The following is a 21,141-nucleotide window of genomic DNA, read 5'->3' as shown; positions in this document are numbered from 1 at the left end:
ATGCAGAGGGGTTGGAGGACAAGGGGGAACCAAGGTTTATCTGAGGTCTCCCTCTGCTATCAATCACAGCCAGGGAGCCAATTAGGAGAGAGTCGGGGCGGGGCTGAGTTGCGGCTCTGTGTCTAAGTGGACATGCAGAGCATTGGCTTGGGAGTAAGCCTGCTTGGGTGTCCCTATAGCAAGCTTCTTGCTCTGGAGGCACTCAGCAGGAGGGAGGGGCCAGGAGCACCACCTGGGGGACCCGAGAAGAGCAGGATTGGGGTTGCTCTGTGCAATACCACTGCACAGAGCAGGTAAATATAACATGTTTGGTATTTTAAAACAAAAAAAATTGCCTTTAATATCACTTTAAGGACAGCTGGATTAGTGTAGGGACAGGTTCCTGTGGAGGAGGGATATATAACTCTCTTGAGCAGTAGCCTTCCTTATTCAGGGGCCCCGATGCTGGTCTGCCTTCTAGCCACCTCCTCTGCCAGATATCTACAGCAGCTTTTCTCAACCAGGGTGCCCTGAGGTTTCTTCAGGGGTGTCTTGGCAAAATGTCTAAAAATTGCTCATAACTTGTATACAAGCCACTGAGTGGACAGGCCTGCCCTTTTGTTAATAAATCACCTCTAATGTTGGGTGTCCTAAAAGTGTGGATGTTGCTGCATTATAAAAACTATTAGAATAGTTTCTCATATTTTAGAATGGGGTGCCCTTTTAAAATTATGGACAGTCTTGAGGCACCCTATTTTAGAATGGGGTGCCTCAAGACTGTCCATAATTTTAAAAGGTGCCTCGGTAATACCCATAATTTTTAAAAGGGTGCCTTGACTGAAAAAAGGTTGGGAAACACTGGTCTACAGTGTGCACAAATATTCCTTGCCTGGTTTGTTGCTTCGGTCCGGTGTGGCCTTGTCTTCAGCGTTCTTCTATTTTCTCAACATCGACATGTTAAGTTGAAAGGAGGTTTCGTGCCTCACCTGGCCATGTTGTAGACAGATAAAAGCAACCTCAGCTCAATCCATCAAAGCCACACTCCCAACGTGTTTTACCCTTTCCCCGGGGCTTAATCATGGAGGACCCATTCCTTGCCTGCACCCTCACAAACCATCAGCATCCACCTTACAGGACTCCAGAAGCCTGAGTAGGGACCTCTAAGCAGTAACCTACTATCACGGTAATACATATTACTTCATCAACCAGTCTCCGTGTGAGATCTATTCCGCTGCGGGAAGTGAATCTGGGCTCCATCTGGGCTCTTTCCATGGAAGGCAGGAGGAAGGTCATACATTTGCTATTAAGATGAGAGGATTCACCCTTCTTTTTTAGAAAATAGAAAACCACATATACCCTATTAATAACATCAAAAACCTCTATCTTTGGAGCATAATTCCAAGGAAGAAGTAACAACAACAATTATTATCACACAGAGTGGTATACAGATATATTATAAGTTTCTCCACATTATCAACCTACACAATGTAAAGAATAAACCATAGTAGAAGTCACTTCAAGAATAAGACAGTTCTATTTGTAACTACTGTATGTAACCACACTAAGGTTGACCATACATTAACCACTTCAAGTCCGGACACTTTCACCCCCTTCCTGTCCAGTTTTCAGCTTTTAGTGCTATCACACGTTGAATGACAATTGCACGGTCATGCAACACTGAACCAATATGAATTTTTTAGCATGTATTTTGAGACAGATAAAACTTTATTTTGGTGGTGTTTATTCACCACTGGGATTTTTTTTTTATATATAAATGGAAAAGTCCAAACATTTTGAAAAAAAGTGTTTTTCTTATAACAATTTGCAAAACTTTATTTTGGTGGTATTTATTCACCACTGGGATTTTAATTTTTTTTTCTATATAAATGGAAAAGTCCACAAATTTTGAAAAAAACCCCCATGGGTTGAAGGAAAGAGAATTTCTTGATTCCCCCATCAACACAGTCAGTGTGGAGGGGTAGCCCTCCTCTATTATATTCTGACAGCGGGAGGATTCCCCGGCATCAGAATACAGTGATTACTGCCTTCGGCTAGACACAGTGGCAGTAATTGTATGAAAAAAAACCAACAGACTGGTTGCACTGAAGTCGATGGATCACAATTCAGCCAGTTCCTGCTGAACCAGCTGAATTTTGATCTATCTATGGCCGCTTTAACTTGTTACCTGCTACAGAGTATGAGTATGTAACACCCTGCTAATAAGATGTAGTATGATAATGTGAACACAAGATAATGGCAGTGCCCTGCAGAATAGTGACATTCACACTCTGTATAGCATCATGGAACTTGTATGCTGAACCACAGGACGTTGCTAGGGAACGATGTAGTAGGCAACTACATTTCCCAGAAGAGCTGGTGTGTAGGCGGAGACATATATATGTGAAAGCCCATTAGAAGAGAGGGGAGAGATCTGGAGAAAGGAGTGCATGGACTGAGGGAGGACTGGACCAGACCGAGGAGAGAGAGAAAGAGAGGAGGCAAGGAGAGTCTGCTAATCACTGACCTTGCCGCACCATGGAGAGAGTTAATCTGCCAGTTGACCGGACGGGACACTGCAGGTGGGACTGGAGAGTGTATGGAGGCCTTATCAACGCAAAGAGGTAGAGCACCAGAATTTGCCAATTGCCGTCCCTTGGGTGAGAGAGTCCCAAGCATTATCAAGGACAGGGAACACTGACACCTGCTCTACCTTTGCTGTTTTTCTGCACTTCAAAGGTAATCATTGGAGTTTGTTATAGGCTTCCCAGTGTTAATGAGGAGGTGGAGACTCAACTCCTTGAACAGATCGAAAGGGATGCATGGGCTGGGACAGTGATAACAATGGGGGATTTTAACTACCCAGAAACTGACTGGAGTAATGGTACTGCAGGAACAGTTAAAGGGCAAAATGTTTTAAACCTACTACAGGACAATTTTATGGTACAGATCATAGAAGCCCTTACTAGGAATGATGCTCTGCTGGACCTGGTTTTCTCAAACCATGCAGAGCTTATTACAAATGTCCATATAAAAGAACATCTGGGTAGCAGTGACCATAACATGATATCATTTATTGTTAGCTGTAAACAGCGAGCACATAAGGGAGAAATAAAAACGCTCAATTTCAAGAGACCTAATTTTCCAAGGCTGAGAACTGCTCTCCAAGACTTAGACTGGGAGGGAATATTGATATCGATGAGCACAACACAGAAATGGGAGTTCTTCAAAAAGAATGTATGGGAGTTCTTCAAAAAGAATGTATGTGAACACACTGCAAAATATATTCCCATGGGCAACATGTTTAAAAGGCTAAAAATCAAACCTATGTGGCTTACGGCCAAAGTTACAAAAGCTATAGATAATAAGAAAAGAGCTTTTATAAAATATAAAAATGAAGGAATGCGATCATCGTTTACACATTACAAAGAATATAACAGAATATGCAAAAGGGAAATAAAGGCCACAAAAATTGAAAATGAACGACAGATTGCAAAAGATAGCAGGACCAACCCCAAAAATTCTTCAAATATATTAATAGTAAAAAGGTCCGGTCCGAGCATGTAGGCCCTTTACAGAATCATCTAGAGGGGGTGACTTGGGACAAAGAGAAGGCAAATGTATTTAATACCTTCTTCAGTTCTGTGTATACAAAAGAGTATGGGGGAGCTCTTGTCCATAATTGGGCATGGTATTGACACAGCTCCAGATGATCCACATTGGCTCACAATTGATATGATCCAAAAATATTTAGAAAGAATAAAGGTGAATAAAGCACCTGGACTGGATGGCATACACCCACAGGTCCTTAAAGAATTGAGCTCTGTCATTTTAAAGCCATTGTTTCTATTTTTTAGGGACTCTTTAATGACTGGCATAGTGCCACTGGATTGGCGTAAGGCCAATGTGGTGCCAATATTTAAAAAGGGGTCAAAATCTTTACCAAGTAATTATAGACCTGTTAATGTAACTTCTATAGTTGGGAAGATACTGGAGAGTTTAATAAAAGACCACACAGATGAGTTCTTGGTGGAAAAAAATATTTTAAGCAACAGACAGCATAGATTCATGAAAGATAGAAGTTGTCAAACAAATCTGATTTCTTTTTATGAGGAGGTGAGCAAAACCTTGGACAGAGGGGTGGTGGTGGACGTGGTATACTTGGACAGAGGGGTGGCGGTGGACGTGGTATACTTGGACAGAGGGGTGACGGTGGACATGGTATACTTGGACAGAGGGGTGGCGGAGGATGTGGTATACTTGGACAGAGGAGTGGCGGTGGACGTGGTATACTTGGATTTTGCAAAAATGTTTTACACAGTTTCTTACACATGGCTAATGTGTAAGGGAAAGTCTATGGGCTTGGAAAAATCTGTATGTAAATGGATAGAAAACTGATCATATTCAAAGAGTAGTGGTTAATGATTAATACTCTGAATGGTCTGGGGGTGTCAGTGGTGTACCCCAAGGCTCAGTGTTGGGACCCTTACTTTTTAAAATACAGTGGGGCAAAAAAGTATTTAGTCAGCCACCAATTGTGCAAGTTCTCCCACTTAAAAAGATGAGAGAGGCCTGTAATTGGCATCATAGGTAGACCTCAACTATGAGAGACAAAATGAGAAAACAAATCCAGACAATCACATTGGCTGATTTGGAAAGAATTTATTTGGAAATTATGGTGGAAAATAAGTATTTGGTCACCTACAAACAAGCAAGATTTCTGGCTCTCACAGACCTGTACCTTCTTCTTTAAGAGGCTCCTCTGTCCTGCACTCATTACCTGTATCAATGGCACCTGTTTGAACTTGGTATCAGTATAAAGACACCTGTCCACAACCTCAAACAGCCACACTCCAAACTCCACTATGGTGAAGACCAAAGAGCTGTCGAAGGACACCAGAAACAAAATTGTAGACCTGCACCAGGCTGGGAAGACTGAATCTGCAATAGGCAAGCAGCTTGGTGTGAACAAATCAACTGTGGGAGCAATAATTAGAAAGTGGAAGACATACAAGACCACTGATAATCTCCCTCGATCTTGGGCTCCATGCAAGATCTCACCCTGTGGGGTCAAACTGATCACAAGAACAGTGAGCAAAAATCCCAGGACCACACGGCGGGACCTAGTGAATGACCTGCAGAGAGCTGGGACCAACGTAACAAAGGCTACCATCAGTAACACACTACGCCGCCAGGGACTCAGATCCTGCAGTGCCAGACGTGTCGCCCTGCTTAAACCAGTACATGTCCGGGCCCGCCTGAAGTTTGCTAGAGAGCATTTGGATGATCCAGAAGAGGATTGGGGGAATGTCATATGGTCAGATGAAACCAAAATAGAACTGGTTGTTAGCAACACAACTCGTCGTGTTTGGAGGAGAGAGAATGCGGAGTTGCATCCAAAGAACACCATACCTACTGTGAAGCATGGGGGTGGCAGCATCATGCTTTGGGGCTGTTTCTCCGCAAAGGGACCAGGATGACTGATCCATGTACAGGACAGAATGAATGGGGCCATGTATCATGATATTTTGAGTGCAAACCTCCTTCCATCAGCAAGGGCATTGAAGATGAAACGTGGCTGGGTCTTCCAACATGACAATGATCCCAAACATACCGCCCGGGCAACGAAGGAGTGGCTTCGTAAGAAGCATTTCAAGGTCCTGGAGTGGTCTAGCCAGTCTCCAGATCTCAACCCCATAGAAAACCTTTGGAGGGAGTTGAAAGTCCATGTTGCCCAGTGACAGCCCCAAAACATCACTGCTCTAGAGGAGATCTGCATGGAGGAATGGGCCAACATACAAGCAACAGTGTGTGCCAACCTTGTGAAGACTTACAGGAAACGTTTGACCTCTGTCATTGGCAACAAAGGATATATAACAAAGTATTGAGATGAACTTTTGATATTGACCAAATACTTATTTTCCACCATAATTTGCAAATAAATTCTTTCCAAATCAGCCAATGTGATTGTCTGGATTTTTTTTTCTCATTTTGTCTCTCATAGGTGAGGTCTACCTATGATGCCAATTACAGGCCTCTCTCATCTTTGTAAGTGGGAGAACTTGCACAATTGGTGGCTGACTAAATACTTTTTTGCCCCACTGTACTTATAAACGATATAGGGTCTGAGATTAAAAATCCCATTTCAGTCTTTGCAAATGACACCAAGCTGTGCAGTGGATTAACTGGTCTCTGGTGTGAGGCCTGGAGAGGTGGGCTGCTCTTTGGCCTTAAGAGAGGTAACTGACACAACTACCAAGTAAACATATAGTTTTATCTGACAGCATGCAGTTCCCCCATGCTGACAGCATGTTTATTGAATACATATTTTCCATTATTATGATTTAATAAGCAAAAAGTTTTATTGCTTCCCTCAATGTCAAAGAGTACATAGAGCAATTTTGATGAAAGACAACATTCTCCCTCAATAATGTTGCCCAAAATTCACTTAATTAATGTGACTTTTAACCACATAAATTCACCACATATCTGAATTTCATCCCTTTCCAGCTGCTGACAAAAATTGATATTGAACCATTTAGGAAGATCCGAATTAACCTCATATATATTATTTCTTGCAGACCATCACCACAGTTCCTCCAGCAGCTCCTGATCTTCATGTTTGCTGCAGAGGAAATAAATAACAGATCTGATATCTTGCCAAACATGACTCTGGGATATGCCATCTATGATTCCTGTGAAATGCAACACACGGCTGTGCAGAATGCGCTCAATATTATATCAGGAACAGAGAAGATGGTTCCAAATTATAACTGCTACAAAAATAGTAAACTGCTAGGAATTGTTGGCAACAGACTCTTTTCTTCAACAATTTCCATAGCCAGTATAACTGGACTCTACAGGTACCCACAGGTAAGAGTTTTCTACTAATAGTATAGTTTATATATATATATATCTCAATGACTTCTAAGGGTTCCCCTGAAAATAATTGCAAGTGTACAATCCAAACGCACACGTTCCTGCGTTAGAAATGGCTGTGTGTATAAATGGGTGCTGCAGCGACTGTTGTCTGGAACCGAACAGAATCAGCATGGGAAAATGTCACCAGCACACTGAGGATCACCAATATGGGTCCAAAAGTTTTAATGAATGATCACATAGTTACAGCAAGGCAACGTTTCGGAGTCTCGCAGGACCCCTTCATCAGGAAATGTTGCCTTGCTTTAACTATGTGATCGTTCATTAAAACATTTGGGCCAATATTGGTGATCCTTGGTGTGCTGTTGACATTTTCCCTTCCTGAAAATAATTGGGTTCTTCTATAAGTTCTGTGGTTACCTGCCCTATACCTGGTCCAAACAGCACAGTGCCACTTCCTCTGGCCAAAATCAGGCCAGGGTCTTTTTATTTTTTATTGCAGCACTCAAATACAGGGAGGAGGGTCCAGGGCTACAGGATACTCCAGATAGGATGACTGATAACTGGATTAGCAATAGAGTGACCCAAATAAGAGAGTGACTCCCTAATTTTGAATCGCAAATATTCTCAGGGCCGCGTCAGTTGAATGGCATTTGTAAGTCACATACCATTCCATATCACCCACAAGGGAACGATGTATGTGAACTCTTCAACTTTTGGACATGATTTACACACTAGAACAAGAACATTGGGACTGATGGACTCAATATGTGGGTGAAGTGGTCTGGGTCTATAACCAAACAGTTCACAAAGCCACTGGATATACAGTGAGGAACAGAAGTATTTGAACACCCTGCGATTTTGCAAGTTCTCCACTTAGAAATCATGGAGGGGTCTGAAATTCACATTGTAGGTGCATTCCCACTGTGAGAGACAGAATTTTAAAAAATTCAGGAAATCACATTGTGTGATTTTTAAAGAATTTATTTGTCTTGCACTGCTGAACATAAGTATTTGAACACCTAAGAAACAGCAAGAATTCTGGCTCTCAAAGACCTGTTACTGTGCCTTTAAAAAGTCCATCTCTACTCCACTCATTAATCTAACTTAGTAGCACCTGTCTGAGCTCTTTAATGAAACCTGTCCACCCCACAGTCAGTCAGAGGCCAACTACTACCATGGGCAAGACCAAAGAGCTGTCAAAAGACACCAGAGACAAAATTGTTGACCTCCACAAGGCTGGAAAGGGCTACGGGGCAATTGCCAAGCAGCTTGGTGAAAATAGATCAACTGTTGGAGCAATTGTTAGAAAATGGAAGAGGCTAAAGACGACTGTCAGTCTCCCTCGGACTGGGGCTCCATGCAAGATCTCACCTCGTGGGGTATCACTGATGATAAGAAAGGTGAGGAATCAGCCCAGAACTCCAAGGGAGGAGCTGGTCAATGACATGAAGAGAGCTGGGACAACAGTTTCAAAGGTCACTGTCGGTAGAACACTACGCCGTCATGGTTTGAATCATGCATTGCACGAAAGGTTCCCCTGCTCAAGTCATCACATGTCCAGGCCCATCTAAAGTTTGCCAGTGACCATCTGCATGACTCAGAGGAGGCATGGGAGAAAGTCATGTGGTCAGATGAGACCAAAGTAGAACTTTTTGGTCTAAACTTCACTCGTCTTGTTTGGAGGAAAAAGAAGGATGAGTTGCATCCCAAGAACACCATCCCTACTGTGAAGCATGGGGGTGGTAACATCATGCTTTGGGGGTGCGTTTCTGCGAAGGGGACAGGACGACTGCACTGTATTAAGGAGAGGATGAATGGGGCCATTTATTGTGAGATTTTGAGCAACAACCTCCTTCCCTCAGTCAGAGCATTGAAGATGGGTCGTGGCTGGGTCTTCCAACATGACAACGACCCGAAGCACACAGCCAGGATAACCAAGTAGTGGCTCCGTAAGAAGCATATCAAGGTTCTGGAGTGGCCTAGGCAGTCTCCAGACCTAAATCCAATAGAACATCTTTGGAGGGAGCTGAAACTCTGTGTTGCTCAGCGACAGCCCCGAAACCTAACAGATCTAGAGGAGATCTGTGTGGAGGAGTGTGCCAAAATCCCTGTTGCAATGTGTGCAAACCTGGTCAAGGACTACAGGAAACGTTTGACCTCTGTAATTGCAAACAAAGGCTTCTGTACCAAATATTAACACTGATTTTCTCAGGTGTTCAAATACTTATGTTCAGCAGTAAAAGACAAATAAAATTCTTTAAAATCATACAATGTGATTTCCTGAATTTTTTTTTTAATTCTGTCTCTCAGAGTGGGAATGCACCTACAATGTGAATTTCAGACCCCTCCATGATTTCTAAGTGGGAGAACTTTCAAAATCACAGGATGTTCAAATACTTCTGTTCCTCACTGTATATCTTTCTTGCTGTTTGGGCAATGCAGTGGACTACATATAGACTTGTACCTGCAGTTAACTGTACGCCTAATAAATAGGTGATAGAACACTGGCTCTCTCTATTTAAGGCTGAGCAGGAGGTGTTGGAGTGCCATCAGGACTTGCCAGATGAGTCCACTCCTTAGATCTGGAGATAGAGTGCTGGTCTGAAACACCAAGTGGGAACATGGCCATAAACTAGAGCCTTGGTGGGAAAATCACATGCCAATTCAGTTTTGGATGCTGCTGATACATTTTCAAGTAAGTTCATGTCAGTCAGGAACTATATTTAAAGGCCTGGTAGACCATGTTTATTAACCACTTGCCCTCCTGAAGATATACCCCCCTTCCCGACCAGGCCATTTTTGTATTACGGCACTGCCTTTCTTCAACTGACAATTGCGCGGTCATGCAACACTGCACCCAAATGAAATTTACGTCCTTTTTTTCCAACGAATTGAGATTTCTTTCGGGGGTATTTGATCGCCTGAGCGGTTTTATTTTTTGCGTTATAAAAAGACTGACAATTTTGAGAAAAAACAATATTTTGGACTTTTTCTATTAAACATGTCCAGTAAAAAAATTTTAAAAATCAAATTTCATCATAAATTTAGGCCAAAAATGTATTCTGCTCCATGTCTTTGCTAAAAAAAAAACCAATACGTGTAAATTAATTGGTTTATGTGAAAGTTATAGTGTTTACAAATGGCGTTATAGATACTGGGATTTTTCATTTCTCTACTAGTAATGGCGGCTATCAGTGACTTTTAGCAGGACTGCGGTGGACATTCTGACACTGGCAGGAACTAACTTGGTGTCACTGACATCCCCAGTGACACCAATACAGTGCTCAGTGCTAAAAAAAAAGCACTGACACTCTACTAATGACACTGGGAAGGAAGGGGTAAACATAAGAGGTGATCAAAGGGTTAACTATATGTAGGGAGTGTTTTACTAGGGGGTGGGGGTGTGTGCTTCACTGTAAGCACACTGCTCTGGATGGCTGTGATGTGCATAGCCATCCAGAGCAGTGTGCCCGAGCTGACAGGAAGGAAGACTGTAAACAAAACAGTCTTCCTCGCCGTCGGAGATGCTCGATAATTACCAGGCGGCGAAATTACCGGCGGGTCCCGGTGATTGAGAGCTTTCCCACACAGGGGTTCTTCTCCAGCCAAAATACAAATGAAAATGACGAGCCTCTGCTTGCTTGGTCTCTGACCACTGGCTATTCCCTTTACACAAACTTGGACTTCTTGGAAGCACACAACCTTGAGCTCCATAACCTCACTGGCGGTAATTCCGAGTGTGGCTCGGGGTTAATTTACAGTATCAAAAGCGGTAACCCCAAGCCACACTCGGGATTCCGTTGCCGTGCTTCTCCTGCGATCTCACGATGTCCCCCCTGCTGTGTCCTCCGGCCATGTCCTCCGGCCGATGCCGGCATCCATCTTCTGGGTTCCATTCTCTGCAAGCGTCAGTACGCAGGGTGGCGGAACCGACAGGAGATTAAAAAAAGTAAAAATATGACATACACACAATACACTGTAATCTCTTAGAATTACATTACTGTATCAAACCATTTCACATACATTTTGTCCCGAGTGCTTTGTCCTGTGCCCTGCCTTCATTTTTACTGTTCTTTCTGCCTGGAAACTGAGAAACGTCCATGGCGTTCAAAAAGCGTCCCTTTAGGTCAAAAGCGGTTTTAGACCAGCTAGAGAACAATGATAGTAAATTAGAACCACTTCCAGAATTGAGTGATAATGATTCGTGGGGGAAATTCGTCATCAGACACTGAAAACTATTCTGCGGCTGAGCTCAGCGATGTGCGAACTTGGTGCTCTGTTTCAAATTTCAGTGTTTTTGTTTTGATGACATTATTGAATTAAATGTATTATTATGATATTATGATTTTTATAATTATTTATTATGTTATAATTTATGATTTCGTGTTTCAAACTTTATCATACCCGGGATGTTTACTAGACTCTTGTTTGGACAGATTTCAGTGAGTTATTCCTAAAAATTACAGGCCTACAATATAAAACAACAAATTTCTATGCAAAACAATTTACCTCTTTGACATTCAAAAATATTGATCAGTTAGTCTACCAGGGAGGATAATGCACACAACCTCGAGCTTCTTGGATGCACACAGCCTTCAGCTTCTTGGATGCACACAGCCTCAAACTTCTTGGATGCACACAGCCTCCAGCTTCTTGGATGCACACAGCCTCCAGCTTCTTGGATGCACACAGCCTCCAGCATCCTGGATGCACACAGCCTCCAGCTTCCTGGATGCACACAGCCTCCAGCTTCCTGGATGCACACAGCCTCCAGCTTCCTGGATGCACACAGCCTCCAGCTTCTTGGATGCACACAGCCTCCAGCTTCTTGGATGCACACAGCCTCCAGCTTCTTGGATGCACACAGCCTCCAGCTTCTTGGATGCACACAGCCTCGAGCTTCTTGGATGCACACAACTTCGAGCTTCTTGGATGCTCACAGCCTTGAGCTTCTTGGATGCACACAGCCTCCAGCTTCTTGGATGCACACAGCCTCCAGCTTCTTGGATGCACACAGCCTCGAGCTTCTTGGATGCACACAGCCTCGAGCTTCTTGGATGCACACAGCCTCGAGCTTCTTGGATGCACACAACTTCGAGCTTCTTGGATGCTCACAGCCTTGAGCTTCTTGGATGCACACAGCCTAGAGCTTCTTGGATGCACACAGCCTCAAGCTTCCTGGATGCACACAGCCTCGAGCTTCTTGGATGCACACAGCCTCGAGCTTCTTGGATGCACACAGCCTCGAGCTTCTTGGATGCACACAGCCTCGAGCTTCTTGGATGCACACAGCCTCAAACTTCTTGGATGCACACAGCCTCCAGCTTCTTGGATGCACACAGCCCCGAGCTTCTTGGATGCACACAGCCCCGAGCTTCTTGGATGCACACAACCTTGAGCTTCTTGGATGCACACAGCCCCGAGCTTCTTGGATGCACACAGCCTCGAGCTTCTTGGATGCACACAGCCTCGAACTTCTTGGATGTACACAGCCTCCAGCTTCTTGGATGCACACAGCTCCGAGCTTCTTGGATGCACACAGCCCCGAGCTTCTTGGATGCACACAGCCTCGAGCTTCCAGGATGCACACAACCTCGAACTTCTTGGATGCACACAGCCTCCAGCTTCCTGGATGCACAAAGCCTCCAGCTTCTTGGATGCACACAACTTCGAGCTTCTTGGATGCTCACAGCCTTGAGCTTCTTGGATGCACACAGCCTAGAGCTTCTTGGATGCACACAGCCTCAAGCTTCTTGGATGCACACAGCCTCCAGCTTCCTGGATGCACACAGCCTCCAGCTTCTTGGATGCACACAAACTCGAGCTTCTTGGATGCACACAAACTCAAGCTTCTTGGATGCACACAAACTCGAGCTTCCTGGATGCACACAGCCTCGAGCTTCTTGGATGCACACAGCCTCGAGCTTCTTGGATGCACACAGCCTCGAGCTTCTTGGATGCACACAGCCTCGAGCTTCCTGGATGCACACAGCCTCGAGCTTCCTGGATGCACACAACCTTGAAACTTCTTGGATACACACAGCCTCGAGCTTCTTGGATGCACACAACCTCGAGCTTCTTGGATGCACACAGCCTTGAGCTTCTTGGATGCACACAGCCTCGAGCTTCTTGGATGCACACAGCCTCAAACTTCTTGGATGCACACAGCCTCCAGCTTCTTGGATGCACACAGCCCCGAGCTTCTTGGATGCACACAGCCCCGAGCTTCTTGGATGCACACAACCTTGAGCTTCTTGGATGCACACAGCCCCGAGCTTCTTGGATGCACACAGCCTCGAGCTTCTTGGATGCACACAGCCTCGAACTTCTTGGATGTACACAGTCTCCAACTTCTTGGATGCACACAGCCCCGAGCTTCTTGGATGCACACAGCCCCGAGCTTCTTGGATGCACACAGCCTAGAGCTTCCAGGATGCACACAACCTCAAACTTCTTGGATGCACACAGCCTCCAGCTTCCTGGATGCACACAGCCTCCAGCTTCTTGGATGCACACAAACTCAAGCTTCGTGGATGCACACAGCCTCGAGCTTCTTGGATGCACACAGCCTCGAGCTTCTTGGATGCACACAAACTCAAGCTTGCTGGATGCACACAGCCTCGAGCTTCTTGGATGCACACAGCCTCGAGCTTCCTGGATGCACACAACCTCGAACTTCTTGGATGCACACAGCCTCCAGCTTCCTGGATGCACACAGCCTCCAGCTTCTTGGATGCACACAAACTCGAGCTTCGTGGATGCACACAGCCTCGAGCTTCTTGGATGCACACAGCCTCAAGCTTCTTGGATGCACACAAACTCAAGCTTCCTGGATGCACACAGCCTCGAGCTTCTTGGATACACACAGCCCCGAGCTTCTTGGATGCACACAGCTCCGAGCTTCTTGGATGCACACAACCTCGAGCTTCTTGGATGCACACAGCCCTGAGCTTCTTGGATGCACACAGCCCCGAGCTTCTTGGATGCACACACCCTCGAGCTTCCTGGATGCACACAGCCTCGAGCTTCTTGGATACACACAGCCCCGAGCTTCTTGGATGCACACAGCCCCGAGCTTCTTGGATGCACACAACCTCGAGCTTCTTGGATGCACACAGCCCTGAGCTTCTTGGATGCACACAGCCCCGCGCTTCTTGGATGCACACACCCTCGAGCTTCTTGGATGCACACAGCCTTGAGCTTCTTGGATGCACACAGCCTCGAGTTTCTTGGATGCACACAGCCTCGAGTTTCTTGGATGCACACAGCCTTCAGCTTCTTGGATGCACACAGCCCCAAGCTTCTTGGATGCACACAGCCCCGAGCTTCTTGGATGCACACACCCTCGAGCTTCTTGGATGCACACAGCGTCTGTCTCACACAGAGAATCCCTCAATGGCAGCCACTGCCCCAACTGCCCTCCATTTCTCCTGCAACTCTGAGCAGACCAACGTTATAAGGGCTGTGCACACCTGGGCACACACCCTGCTGGTTGACTACAAACCCTGGACACTGGGTTGGAGAATTCTTCCCACCCAAGGCGCTTTGAAGTCTCCAAACTACAGCGCCCTATACAGAAATATCAAAATCCAGAGAAATCTGCAAAAGCAGTTTTCTCCACTCAATATTAACACTTCACAGTTTTGCACTCAGAAAATGTGCAAACCCTGTGTATTTTTCCTGAAAATCAGTATCAGTTTTGGTTGTGAATGTGAAGTATCCAGTGAGATCTGCACTTTGTGTGTAGTGCACTCCTGAACTCTGCACTCTCTAAATAGTGCACTTCTGGACTATGCAGAGTTCAGGAGTGCGCTACTAGCTCACTCTAGATGTAGTGCACCTTTGAACCCTTTCACAGACAAAACAAAGGGGACTTTAACTACATTTCCGGAGGTAGTTCACAGACACCATATTTTTTGTTATTTTTTATTTAAAAATTCCTTTATAAAAGTTAGACCAAAGTCAGTATAAAAACATCAAGTAAAGAATGAGGTTCATCACATGACCTTAGAGAACAGTACTGATTACATTCGAAAATAAGAACCAAAGTCTATGCATTTCACAGTTAGACGTCTTCTTCTTCAAGACTTTTCTTGGTCTCACATATGTTTTGTTATAGCCTGGGGCAAAATAAAAAAGGACAAATCATAATATACAGTACTAAATAAAGTGCAATAAATACACACACACACATATACAGTTGTGACCAAAATTATTCAACCCCCAATGCTGTAAAGGGGTTTAGGGACTATAGTGTACATTTGGAATTGTATTCAGAATCAAATCCTACAAGGACGTTGTAACTACCCAAATGCAACTAAAATGACATCAATTGTTTATGTAATACAGTAGTAAATGGTTCTTATGTGGTTTCTTCATTGCCACAATTATTCAACCCCTTAAAGACTACCACTCTGAAGAACAGAGGTTCATACAGGTGCTTTCCATCAGGTATTGAAAACACCTGTGGATGTCACCGAGCAGCAATCAAGCATAATAAGCACCAATTAGGCAGCTTTAAAATGACTGTGATACTCAGCTCCTTCTAGACATTTACTGGTGTGGTTACAAACATGGTGAAGGCAAGAGAATGGTCCAGGAAGACAAGAGAAGAGGTGATTTCTCTTCACAGGAAGGGCAATGGCTATAAGAAGATTGCAAAGATGTTAAACATACCAAGAGACACCTTAGGAAGCATCATTCGCAAATTCAAGGCAAAGGGCACTGTTGAAACGCTACCTGGTCGTGGCAGAAAGAAGATGCTGACTTCGACTGCTGTGCGCTACCTGAAGCGTAGAGTGGAGAGAAGTCCCCGTGTGACTGCTGAGGAACTGAGAAAAGATTTGTCAGATGTGGGTACAGAAGTTTCAGCCCAGACAATAAGACGCACACTGCGTAATGAAGGCCTCCGTGCCAGAACTCCCAGGCGTACCCCCTTGCTGTCTCCAAAGAATAAGAAGAGTCGACTGCAGTATGCCAAAAGCCATGTGGACAAACCACAAAAGTTGTGGGATAGTGTTCTGTGGACTGATGAAACAAAATTAGAACTGTTTGGGCCCATGGATCAACGCTATGTTTGGAGGAGGAAGAACAAGGCCTATGATGAAAAGAACACCTTGCCTACTGTGAAGCATGGTGGAGGGTCAATCATGCTTTGGGGCTGTTTTGCTTCTGCAGGTACAGGGAAGCTTCAGCGTGTGCAAGGTACCATGAATTCTCTTCAGTACCAGGAGATATTGGATGGAAACGTGATGCAGTCCGTCACACACCTGAGGCTTGGGAGACGTTGGACCTTTCAACAGGACAATGATCCCAAGCATACCTCCAAGTCCACTAGAGCATGGTTGCAGAGGAAAGGCTGGAACATTTTGGAGTGGCCATCGCAGTCACCAGACTTAAATCCGATTGAGAACCTCTGGTGGGACTTAAAGAAAGCAGTTGCAGTGCGCAAGCCTAAGAATGTGACTGAACTGGAGGCCTTTGCCCATGAAGAATGGGCGAAGATACCCGTAGATCGCTGCAAGACACTTGTGTCAAGCTATGCTTCACGTTTAAAAGCTGTTATAACTGTAAAAGGATGCTGTACTAAGTACTAAGATTGAATGTCACTTGGGGGTTGAATAAAACTGATAATGCTGTGAGCACAGAAAAGACATTTGTGGTTATTTCATTATAACTGTTATGTTATATTTGTCTGACCTACAAGTGCCTCTTTAATGTAAATGTAAGCAAGATGACTGAATGATCAAAAGCAATGTCAAACTGGCCAAAACACTCAATTTCAGTGGGGGTTGAATAATTTTGGTCACAACTGTATATATACAGTGGGGATCGAAAGTTTGGGCACCCCAGCTAAAACTTTGTATTTTTGTGCATAAAGAAGCCAAGGAAAGATGGAAAAATCTCCAAAAGGCATCAAATTACAGATTAGACATTCTTATAATATGTCAACAAAAGTTAGATTTTATTTCCATCATTTACACTTTCAAAATAACAGAACACAAAAAAATGGCGTCTGCAAAAGTTTGGGCACCCTGCAGAATTTATAGCATGCACTGCCCCCTTTGCAAAGCTGAGACCTGCCAGTGTCATGGATTGTTCTCAATCATCGTCTGGGAAGACCAGGTGATGTCAATCTCAAAGGTTTTAAATGCCCAGACTCATCTGCCCTTGCTCCAACAATCAGCACCATGGGTTCTTCTAAGCAGTTGTCTAGAAAACTGAAACTGAAAATAGTTGACGCTCACAAAGCTGGAGAAGGCTATAAGAAGATAGCAAAGCGTTTTCAAATATCAATATCCTCTGTTCGGAATGTAATTAAGAAATGGCAGTCATCAGGAACAGTGGAAGTTAAAGCAAGATCTGGAAGACCAAGAAAAATATCAGACAGAACAGCTCACAGGATTGTGAGAAAAACAATTCAAAACCCACGTTTGACTGCACGATCCCTCCAGAAAGATCTGGCAGACACTGGAGTTGTGGTACACTATTCCACTATAAAGAGATACTTGTACAAATATGGTCTTCATGGAAGAGTCATCAGAAGAAAACCTCTTCTACGTCCTCACCACAAAAATCACCGTTTAAACTTTGCAAATGAACATATAGACAAGCCTGATGCATTTTGGAAACAAGTTCTGTGGACCGATGAGGTTAAAATTGAACTTTTTGGCCGGAATGAGCAAAGGTACGTTTGGAGAAGAAGGGGCACAGAATTTAATGAAAAGAACCTCTGTCCAACTGTTAAGCATGGGGTTGGATCAATCATGCTTTGGGGTTGTGTTGCAGCCAGTGGCACAGGGAACATCTCACGAGTAGAAGGAAAAATGGATTCAATAAAATTTCAGCAAATTTTGGATGGTAACTTGATGCCATCTGTGAAAAAGCTGAAGTTAAAGAGAGACTGGCTTCTACAAATGGATAATGATCCTAAACACACCTCGAAATCCACGGGGGATTACATCAAGAGGCGTAAACTGAAGGTTTTGCCATGGCCTTCACAATCTCCTGACCTCAACATAATTGAAAATCTATGGATAGACCTTAAAAGAGCAGTGCGTGACAGACAGCCCAGAAATCTCAAAGAACTGGAAGACTTTTGCAAGGACGAATGGGCAAAGATACCTCAAACAAGAATTGAAAGACTCTTGGCTGGCTACAAAAAGCATTTACAAGCTGTGATACTTGCCAAAGGGGGCAGTACAAGATATTAACTCTGCAGGGTGCCCAAACTTTTGCAGACGCCATTTTTTTGTTTTCTGTTATTTTGAAAGTGTAAATGATGGAAATAAAATCTAACTTTTGTTGACATATTATAAGAATGTCTAATCTGTAATTTGATGCCTTTTGGAGATTTTTCCATCTTTCCTTGGCTTCTTTATGCACATTAATACAAATTTTTAGCTGGGGTGCCCAAACGTTCGATCCCCACTGTATATATATATATATATATATATATATATATATATATATATATATATATACAGTTGTGACCAAAATTATTCAACCCCCACTGAAATTGAGTGTTTTGGCCAGTTTGACATTGCTTTTGATCATTCAGTCATCTTGCTTACATTTACATTAAAGAGGCACTTGTAGGTCAGACAAATATAACATAACAGTTATAATGAAATAACCACAAATGTCTTTTCTGTGCTCACAGCATTATCAGTTTTATTCAACCCCCAAGTGACATTCAATCTTAGTACTTAGTACAGCATCCTTTTACAGTTATAACAGCTTTTAAACGTGAAGCATAGCTTGACACAAGTGTCTTGCAGCGATCTACGGGTATCTTCGCCCATTCTTCATGGGCAAAGGCCTCCAGTTCAGTCACATTCTTAGGCTTGCGCACTGCAACTGCTTTCTTTAAGTCCCACCAGAGGTTCTCAATCGGATTTAAGTCTGGTGACTGCGATGGCCACTCCAAAATGTTCCAGCCTTTCCTCTGCAACCATGCTCTAGTGGACTTGGAGGTATGCTTGGGATCATTGTCCTGTTGAAAGGTCCAACGTCTCCCAAGCCTCAGGTGTGTGACGGACTGCATCACGTTTCCATCCAATATCTCCTGGTACTGAAGAGAATTCATGGTACCTTGCACACGCTGAAGCTTCCCTGTACCTGCAGAAGCAAAACAGCCCCAAAGCATGATTGACCCTCCACCATGCTTCACAGTAGGCAAGGTGTTCTTTTCATCATAGGCCTTGTTCTTCCTCCTCCAAACATAGCGTTGATCCATGGGCCCAAACAGTTCTAATTTTGTTTCATCAGTCCACAGAACACTATCCCACAACTTTTGTGGTTTGTCCACATGGCTTTTGGCATACTGCAGTCGACTCTTCTTATTCTTTGGAGACAGCAAGGGGGTACGCCTGGGAGTTCTGGCACGGAGGCCTTCATTACGCAGTGTGCGTCTTATTGTCTGGGCTGAAACTTCTGTACCCACATCTGACAAATCTTTTCTCAGTTCCTCAGCAGTCACACGGGGACTTCTCTCCACTCTACGCTTCAGGTAGCGCACAGCAGTCGAAGTCAGCATCTTCTTTCTGCCACGACCAGGTAGCGTTTCAACAGTGCCCTTTGCCTTGAATTTGCGAATGATGCTTCCTAAGGTGTCTCTTGGTATGTTTAACATCTTTGCAATCTTCTTATAGCCATTGCCCTTCCTGTGAAGAGAAATCACCTCTTCTCTTGTCTTCCTGGACCATTCTCTTGCCTTCACCATGTTTGTAACCACACCAGTAAATGTCTAGAAGGAGCTGAGTATCACAGTCATTTTAAAGCTGCCTAATTGGTGCTTATTATGCTTGATTGCTGCTCGGTGACATCCACAGGTGTTTTCAATACCTGATGGAAAGCACCTGTATGAACCTCTGTTCTTCAGAGTGGTAGTCTTTAAGGGGTTGAATAATTGTGGCAATGAAGAAACCACATAAGAACCATTTACTACTGTATTACATAAACAATTGATGTCATTTTAGTTGCATTTGGGTAGTTACAACGTCCTTGTAGGATTTGATTCTGAATACAATTCCAAATGTACACTATAGTCCCTAAACCCCTTTACAGCATTGGGGGTTGAATAATTTTGGTCACAACTGTATATATATATACACAAAAGATGTTTGTAATGTTAACACAGGATAGAAGGAGAAGAGGGAAGGAAAAAAAAGAACATTATTGTAATAATTCATATAAAAGTAGTAATTCATACCTCATAACCCACAAATATAAATCCAGGGCACAAAAGCAGGAGCAGAGAAGGAGGCTGACCAGAAACAGGCCCCCCTGGCCCTTGGGGGGCGGGGCACACACCACACGAGGATCAGCAAAACCAGAAAGGAGGCAACACTGCAATATTGTACAGTATATGGAAGTCCACTTTGCAAAAACTGCACTATGTATGTAGCACACTCCTGAACCCCGCTTTCTATAGATATAGCACTTCTGAATCCTGCATTCTGTACATAGCTCATTCCTGAACCTTGCATTCTGTATGTAGCTCACTCCTGAACACTGCACTCTGTATGTAGTGCACTCCCGAATCCTGCACTCTGTACTTAAAGCATTCCGGAACCCTGAACTCTGAACGTAGCACACTGCTGAACCCAGCATGCTATAACCCACTCCTAAACACTATACTCTGTATGTAGCACACTCCTGAACCCTGCACTCTGTACATGGGGCACTTTTGAATCCTGCATTTTGTATGTAGCACACTCTAAAACTCTGCACCCTGTACGTAGTGCACCCATGAACCCTGCACACTATACTCAGAGCGCTCCTGAACCTTGTGCTCTGTACATAGTGTACTCTTGAACCCTGTACATAGCACTCCTGAACCCTGTACTCTGTACATAGAGCACTCCTTAACCCTGCATTCTGTAAGTAGAGCACTCTTGAACCCAGTACTCTGTATGCAAAGCACTCCTGAACCCTGCACTCAGTATTTAGAGCACTCTTGAACCCTGCACTCACTATGTAGAGCACTACTGAACCCTGTACAGGATACATAGAGCACTTCTGAACCCTGTACTCTGTATTTAGAGCACTCCTTAAACCTACACTCTGTGCATAGAGCACTCTTGAACTCAGTACTGTGTACGTAGAGTACTCCTGAACCCTGCACACTGTACACAGAGCACTCCTGAACCCTGTACTCTGTACATAGTGTACTCTTGAACCCTGTACATAGAGCACCCCTGAACCCTGTACTTTATACTTTTATTACGGTCCCACAGCATATCACAGGTTCTGCAGTGGGCCCCCTTTTTGCCATCTATA

At 44.1% G+C, this 21,141-nt stretch overlaps 1 protein-coding gene across 4 annotated transcripts in view; it reads left to right on the top strand.

The window, feature by feature from the left end:
- LOC149433042 (vomeronasal type-2 receptor 26-like) overlaps nt 1–21,141 on the top strand; it is an 81,279-nt gene that overhangs the window by 26,391 nt on the left and 33,747 nt on the right. For all 4 annotated transcript variants that reach the window (XM_089664720.1, XM_089664719.1, XM_089664722.1 and 1 more), the window contains one exon: nt 6,558–6,849. In XM_089664720.1, the coding sequence (XP_089520846.1) occupies nt 6,558–6,849 (292 nt within the window). The remainder of the gene's footprint in view (nt 1–6,557; nt 6,850–21,141) is intronic.

Source organism: Staurois parvus, unplaced genomic scaffold, assembly GCF_062004578.1.
Source record: "Staurois parvus isolate SC_StPar_1 unplaced genomic scaffold, SC_StPar_1.0 ptg002010l, whole genome shotgun sequence".
NCBI lineage: Eukaryota > Metazoa > Chordata > Amphibia > Anura > Ranidae > Staurois > Staurois parvus.
Note: the sequence above shows the minus strand (reverse complement) of the source record. Positions and strands in the feature narration are given on the sequence as shown.